At 42.3% G+C, this 7,874-nt stretch overlaps 1 protein-coding gene across 3 annotated transcripts in view; it reads right to left on the bottom strand.

Moving 5' to 3' along the window:
• USP54 (ubiquitin specific peptidase 54) overlaps window positions 1-7,874 on the bottom strand; it is a 67,032-nt gene that overhangs the window by 12,269 nt on the left and 46,889 nt on the right. For 2 of the 3 annotated variants that reach the window (XM_023509525.1, XM_003783555.3), the window contains 3 exons: window positions 5,953-6,072; window positions 4,914-5,109; window positions 1,268-2,655 (listed from right to left, as the gene is read on the bottom strand). In XM_023509525.1, coding sequence (XP_023365293.1) covers window positions 1,268-2,655; window positions 4,914-5,109; window positions 5,953-6,072 — 1,704 coding nt within the window. The remainder of the gene's footprint in view (window positions 1-1,267; window positions 2,656-4,913; window positions 5,110-5,952; window positions 6,073-7,874) is intronic. The other variant, XM_023509526.1, reaches the window with a different exon arrangement.

Raw genomic sequence — 7,874 nt, 5'->3', positions numbered from 1 at the left:
AAAAAAAAAAAAGAAAAAGAAAACTGTCATAACCAAAATACAGATAAAAGTTCTCTGAGTTTAATTTCACAGAATCATACATACCATTTCAGAGTTGGAATGCACCTTAAACAAAAATCTCTGAACCGATTCTTTCACTTTACAGGTAAAACTTTGGTACTGGGAAATTAAGTGATTTTTCCCAATTAATACTGAAAGTTAATGTTGGAACCAGGAAAGCAGTTCAGGCTTTGGAGTTAAAATCATCAACCTGGCCAGGTGCAAGTGGCTCATGCCTGTAATCCTAGCACTTTGGGAGGCTGAAGTGGGAGGACTACTTGAGGCCAGGAGTTAGAGAGTAGCCTAAATAACATGGTGAGACCCCTGTATCACTACAAAAAAATATGAAAATTAGCTGCCCGAGCTACTTAGGAGACTGAGGCAGGAGGATCACTTGAACCCAGGCATTTGAGGTTGCAGTGAGCTATGATGATGCCACCGCACTCTACTTTGGACAGTAGAGTAAGATACTGTCTCAAAAAAAAAAAAAAAAAGGCATTAATCTAAGTTACAAACATTGTTCTTATCTTTAGTTTCCAGAACTAAATCTGTAATGTGCACTTGAGGTGTAGGCTCCACTCCCCACTTAGTATTATCTCAGGGAGAGTCAGTGAATGGCTACCCTATGGCACACTGCCATGAAAATCCTATAAGCACTAACTAAACTTGGCAATTCCTGAAGGATTCAAGGTTCACTATGATCTGGAAACACCATACTGGAGACTCACTGGAGACTAGGCTCAGTGTGGACATACTATTGCAAGGTAGACCACAATGGTAAATCTTGAGATTACTTCACCTTCTAAGCCAGTGGTTCTCAACTTTTCTAATGCCACAGCCCTTAAATACAGTTCCTGTGGGCTGCAACCCACAGGTTGAGAAGCCATAGAAGAACATATTTTCCTGTTAGCCTGCCCCATATCATACTCAGTCACCCTCAAAGACCTATTCCTTAGTACAGCCTACTGGAGAAGCCATGGGAAAATACTTGGGAGTCTCTTTCTTTAGAAGGAGGATACTGGTCTTTTGAGTGGTAATTCTGTTCCTATTCTCCACTCGCCATAAAATTGTCTAACCTTTGTCCTGAAGCCTTTCTAAGTGAACTCAGAAGCTTTACTACTTCCTACTAAGCTGGGTATACTATCTATACAGAACACTATCCTTCTTCTTCTCATCTTATCCTTCTGCTTTTATATGATCCTCACTCCCCCACCGTTTGCATCCCTACCTGTTTGGCTAAGTGGGTGCCAAGCCACATCCTGCTGTCCCCATCCAGAACAGCGAGCTTGAGAAGCCTGAAGACTAGCCTGGTAGAGAGACTCCAATTCTGAGGTCTCCTGCTCTGTGTCTTGGTTCCAATGTGGATGTAAAAGGATGTGATTTCTCTCTGGATATGTTGCACAACTATGGGAATCATGGGGAGAGGACTTATTTCCTGGCCCAGGGGCTCCATGTTTAAGCTGAGAATCACAGAGTCTCGTGACATTCACCCAGGAATCTAAAGGCAAGGAAGTCCCCAAGTCCATACTGCTACCCAGCTCCTTAGGCCTAGCATCTCTCGCTTGGGACAGCTTCCCTTGATATATACTTGGTTCTGCCAACCTGGGCTGTCCTCCTCTAGAAGTTTCACCATTAGGCAGCCCAGAGTTTATGGCAAAAGAAAAGTGTTCAGCAGGGTCTTCCCAGAAAGGCAATCTGTCTTTGCCATCCAGAGAGGGTTGCTGTATTGCCCTAGGCCAGTGGTCTTTCCCTTGACCTTGTGAAAGAGGAGGCTTTGAATCAGAAGGGGAAAAGTTCTTTCTTAAACTATCTGGCAAATTTTTGTCCTTAGAACCTGTACCATCCCTTGTAGAGGCACCTTGTATCCTCTGAAACTGCTCTGCCAGAGAGCGGACAAGCCCCTTTGTGCTGGGAAACTCTGGCCTGTAGGGTTCTTCACTGCCTCCATCTACTCGTGAAGTCAATGACGTTTTGCGGCTTTGGGCTTGGAGGCATTGGTTAGTATTCTGCACAGGATCAGGAGAATGAAGCTCAGATGAGTCAGCAGCAGGCATTATGGGATGGCAGGCTTTATACAGGGGAAGGCTGGACTGAGCTGATGAATTTGAAGGACTACAGCCTAGGATATGTTCATCTTCTCTCTCAGAGGTGGGTATTCCAGTTGTGTATGACAAAGGTATCATCAGAGATCGATCAGCAGGATCCCTCTTTTCTTGGAACAGCTGTTCTTGAGCAATGCCTCTTCCTTCTTGCGGAGGGAATTTGCTGCAGCCGCCATTGTTACCCCAATAGCCATGAAGTTTACCCTCTGAGGCATCCAATGGCTCCCAACCATGATGAGAATTCTTCTCAGTCCTGCCTGGTGTTTTAGGTAAACCCTGCCTATGGAATGCAGAGGTGTCAGTGTTGTCCACCTCACCTGAAGTCAGAAGCTTCAAGACAGATCTAGTAGGGGAATTGTGCTGTGGGACATTTGACTCTGGGAATAGGGATGAGTGTGACTCATGGCAGGAAGCAGGTGAGTGGAAGAAAGAACTGGTCCCAAACTCTCTATCCGTGCAGGGTTCCAGCTGGGCTTCCTGGCTTAACAGTACTTGGAGCGGGATAGGCTGTTCACTGAAACAAATGAAGAGAGCCAGTCATAAACTGCCTTGATTGATGGGAACACTTACAAAAAGAACTGTTCATTCCATTTCCGTTTCTAGCAATCCACAGAGGAAATGGTGAAAATAAATAGAAAGACAAGCACAAGCAGAGTCAACAATTCAGAGGTCCACAAAAGAAAATGCCATGGTCACCTCACTCCCAGGTAAAAGGTAGTATTAACCCTCTTTATTAAATGCTCTCACCAAAGTTGTACACAATAATATTAAGTGGAGCCCTTGCCAATATTCTTTACTACTTATGGAATCCCATTCTAACCACAATCTATTTGCAAAGTAAGAAACAAAAATTTCTAGTCCCATATGCAGGTGACACAGAAGATAAGCAAACCCACAAAATTACTCATACTAAAGAACAAAACTTCAGGATTCTACACATGGAGGAAACCCAGGCCCCGCCCTGGAATCCTGAGAGGGAGCCCAGCTAAGGGAACCAACAAGAGGCTAGCATTTATAAAATACAGGGTGATTTGGGCTCATGGGATTACATATAAATCAGCAATTTCAAATGTGTTTTCATAATCTGGATTTGATTGTATTACTCATTGAGATGTTTCCCTAAAGTAATATACCATGATTCTCCTGAGATTTAGGAGTATCACTAGAGATTAACTGCACTTAGTTGGTTTTTCACTAAGTGTTTTATATTTCTGACCTAAAAACCTCAGTATTAGAAGCACTCTGAAAAAACCTCAATAACTCACATTCATCAAGTGATGAAAGTTTTCTATAAAAGGCTGAGATAATCTAAATTGCTCATAGTCAAAAAAAAGTTTCTAAATTTGAATGAGAATATACTATACAATTTCATGAGTACAGTCACCCAGTTACCCCTATAGCATTATGAAGAATAGGAAACCTAATCATAAAAGGCAGTATTACATAATAGTTAAGGACATGTACAAACAGATCTGGATTTAAAGTCCACACTTACTAGCTAAGTAATCTGGGGTACCTTACTTAACTGTTCTGAGATTGAGTTTCTTTATCTGTAAAATATGCTAAGTAAGAGTCCCTATCTCATAACATTATTCTAAGAAAAAATAAAATAAAATAAAATAGTCAGTGTGGTACCTCATGCTACTCTGGAAGGCCAAAGTGGGAGAACTGGTTGAGCTCAAGAGTTCGAGGCCAGCCTAAGCAAGAGTGAGACCCCTGTCTCTACTAAAAATAGAAAAATTAGCCAGGCATTGTCTTAGCTACTTGGGAAGCTGAAGTAAAAGATCACTTGAGCCCAAGAGTTTGATGTTTCTTTGAGCTATGATGATGCCACAGCACTCTATCTAGGGTGACAGAATGAGACTCTGTCTCAAAAAAATAAATACATAAATAAAATAAAAAATGAAATATTTACTAGCCTGGGCAATAGAATGAGACCCCATTTCTATAAAAAATAAAAAAATTAGCTGGGATTTTGGCACATGCCCATTAGTCCCACTATTTATAAGACTGAACCAGGAGGACCCCTTGAGCCCAGCAGTCTAGGCTGCACTGAGTCATTATCATGCCATGGCACTCCAGCCTGGGTGACAGAGTAAGACCCTATCTCAAGAAAAAAAATTTTCACACACATGTACACATACACATAGTGGTTGGCTCAACTCAGTGCCAGGATCAAGGCAAATATTCAAAATATTAACAGCTTTTATTATACTTATATTTTGAAAACTACTCAGACTTATTAGTAGCTAAAATTAGTTTTTACTTAAATCCATTTATTCTAAGCAAAACCAAATTCAAAGGCTAAGATGCGAGCACTACACTAATGGCTACTAGTCCTCACCATAAAGAAGCAAAGCAAAGGGAATCTTTATGTCTCTTCTCTACCACAGCAAGAAAAAGACTGCTTTCTTTGCTTCCTTAAGGGACAGGAAACACCAACACACCCAAATAAATCACGTGGTTGCTACTGCAACATGAAATGCAGCCCAGATTACCATGTTACACACGGGATAAACTCACCTGTAGGAAATTTATATAAGTGGCAAATTTATTATAATGTATTTTTTCATCTTTCTAGGAATTACTGAGGCAAAGACCATCAGTACAATGAACTTTTCACTGTAAGTCTGACCTGAGAGAAGAAAATCTTTTCAGAGGACTCCTCTCTTCCTCTCCCTTGTAATCGTCAAGATAAGAGCTCTTACATAGAGTTCTCATGGTCACTTCTTACCCTGGCATCCATAAACTAATGTGGTTCCCAAGCACTACCTTGTTGGCTGAGGGATGGTACCCCCCTGTGATGGGAGGCAGGCTGAGGGTTGCGCCGGCTGCTGTGATGACTGCTGTTGCTGCAAGCGATCCTGCAGGCTCCGTGCTTTTCGAATACTGATTTGCAACTTCTTATCGACTAGGGCTCTGCTGTGTGTGCTAGAGCTGGCACCATGCAGGGCAAGTCTTAGTTTAGCTAAAATGCAAAAGAAAATATAGCAGAAACAAAACACAAACAAAAATAAAAAGAATAAAATTGAACAAAAATGAGCAAAGATATGCAGTAAAACTCAAAATATGCAGCAGAGGCAAGGCATGGACCATGCATATACTGTCCAGGGCACAGAGCTGGCTCTGGGACATTCATGGAAGCCATGGAGGCCAAACAGGTTTAATCCAAATTAAAAAACAAAACAAAACTAAAATGAATCAGGAAGATAAACTAGTGCTTGTTAGAAACTGCCACTCTTGTTGTCCTTTGTAATTGACCTGTCTAACTTTGGTGTCCATACTCTACTCCCCCAATTCTTCTTTCTGATGGCCAATAGCAAAATATAAGATCCAAACCAGCATCTGTCTTTATAAAGTACAGCTTCTTCTTGGTTACACTTAAGACTCAGGTACCAATTGTAAGCCTTAGTCCATCTCTTACTATAAATTTATGATGCTACACACCAGGAAAGTAGGGGAGAAACAGAAAGAATCTTATATTACAGTGAAAAGTCACAGGCCTGGGAAATCACTATCAATTTACTTTGTTTTCCTACCTTAAGTTCCAACTTACTAGTCAGTGACTAGAGAAAGAGCAGACTAATCTCACATCAGAGGTGTAACTTTGTCTTGGGATAAAAAGGTAGGCATGGCTAGAGAATTCACCTGTGAATTCCTGCTGAGACAGCTAACAGGCCTCACTTTGGGAGAGACAGGAGTGAGGAGATATAAAAACTGTTTTCATCCCATCTGAGTGACAGCACTAATAATACCCTGTGAAGTTAGTCAAAAGTGCCATAGCCATAGCGGTTAGTTTAGAGTTACTTACAGATAGCTTCATTACAGAGAGCCAAAGCTGCAGCACAGTCTCCCTTCCGTTCCAGATGCAATGACTCTTCAAACACTGAATCTGCCTCTTGCAGGGATCTCTCAAAGCCGTCACTCCTCCCTGAAAGGGCCAGCACTTTTCATTTTCATTACAATTCATTCCAACTTTTCCTATGTACTGTTGTTTCACTTCAGTACTCACAGATCCTTAATCAAGGGTAATCCATTGATATACCCTTATTCCAAATGTCCACTGCTATTAAAATTCTCTGAACAAGCAAGACATCCATTTTTGCCCTGAGATGTTACCAAGACCATGAAAGAAAGTCATGACATTGCTAACATTCTGACTCCAAGACCCCTTACAGAGTCGCTCAAGAAATGAACAAAGTATTGCCTAGAGCAGAAGTATGGTTCTTATGCCTAGAAATGAACTGCTCTTCCACAATGGAGTTCTTACCAAGCAGTGTCAGAATACCCCAGACTTTCACTGAGCCCTCCACTTCCATGTTATGGCAAAGACGGCTTCACTATTCTGTGGAAAGCCATCCCCACCACTCGTTTCCTTCCCCAATTCACAGTCCTCTCAGCACTACCCTAAACTAAAAAATCAGTATATCTCTTAGGCACAGATGGTCAACATTTCCTACCTCAATGTATCTACCAGGGCAGTTGAACTGGCTTTCTTGTTGCTTTGCATGCACATGCCTTTCATCAGCACTGCTGAGTGAACATCACCCCTAAAAAAGTCACCTTCCCATACAGAGAGCATGGGATATTCCTTCCTCTTTTCAAAGTAAATGTGTGCCAAAGCAGGGGCAGAAGAGTCCAAGTCCGATGCCAGATAAAAAGGCTAGGAAGCGCAGTAAGAGCAATTTTTGTAAAAAAAAAAAAACCTCTCAGGTTTATTATGTACTCCTTTGCTCTCTACTCGCTCATAACCACAAATAGACAGCAAGCTGTAATTATGTAAGTTTATCTATAATTGGGATTGCCAGTGATCCTTCATAAGGTCACAGGAAAAAAAAATCAAAATGTCTGAGTCATTTCATCCCATCTTCCATCCCATCTTCCATCCCATCTCCATCTTCCACTTACCTCTAGTTAGTCATGATAAGAAAGGTTCTTTTACACCTCTAACATTCACTTTCTAATTAATTTACTGTTGCTTTTTGAGAGCAATGAGAAGACCATGGAACCAGCAGGTCCTTCCTTCCTTTGCTTCTCTTCCCCTCCCTCTTTTCCTCCCTTCGTTCCTCCCTCCCTTTTATCCTCCCTCCCTCCCTCCCTTTCTTCCTGACAGAGTCTCACTCTGTCACCCTGGGTAGAATGCCATGGTGTTATAGCTCACAGCAACCTCGAACTCCTGGGCTTGGGCAATCCTCTTGCCTCAGCCTCCCAGCCTCCCCAGTATCTGGGACTATAGGATACTGTTTTTTCTATTTTTCGTAAAAAGGGGATCTTGCTGTTGCTCAGGCTGGTCTCAAATTCCTGAACTCAATCAGTCAGCCTGCCTTGGCCTCCCAAAGTGCTAGGATTACAGGCATGAGCCATGGTGCCCAGCCAGCAGGTTAGTTCTGAAGAACATGTACTCAGGTTCCACTCTATATCTAGGGGTGTGGTTTCCCCAACTCCCTAGGCCTAAATTTCTTTTACAATATTTAGAAATCAAGTGAATTGGCTTGGCGCCTGTGGCTCAAGTGGCTAAGGCGACAGCCACATACACTGGAGCTGGTGGGTTAGAATCCAGCCTGGGCCCACCAACCAACAATGACGGCTGCCAGGCATTGTGACAGACGCTTGTAATCTCAGCAACTAGGGAGGTGGAGGCAGAAGAATCGCTTGAGCCCAGAAGTTGGAGGTTCCTGTGAGTTGTGATGCCACAGCACTCTACCCTCTAACTTGAGGCTCTGTCTAAAAAAA

Source organism: Otolemur garnettii, unplaced genomic scaffold (assembly GCF_000181295.1).
Source record: "Otolemur garnettii isolate 467f Iridium unplaced genomic scaffold, OtoGar3 scaffold00008, whole genome shotgun sequence".
Taxonomy (NCBI): Eukaryota; Metazoa; Chordata; class Mammalia; order Primates; family Galagidae; genus Otolemur; species Otolemur garnettii.
Note: the sequence above shows the minus strand (reverse complement) of the source record. Positions and strands in the feature narration are given on the sequence as shown.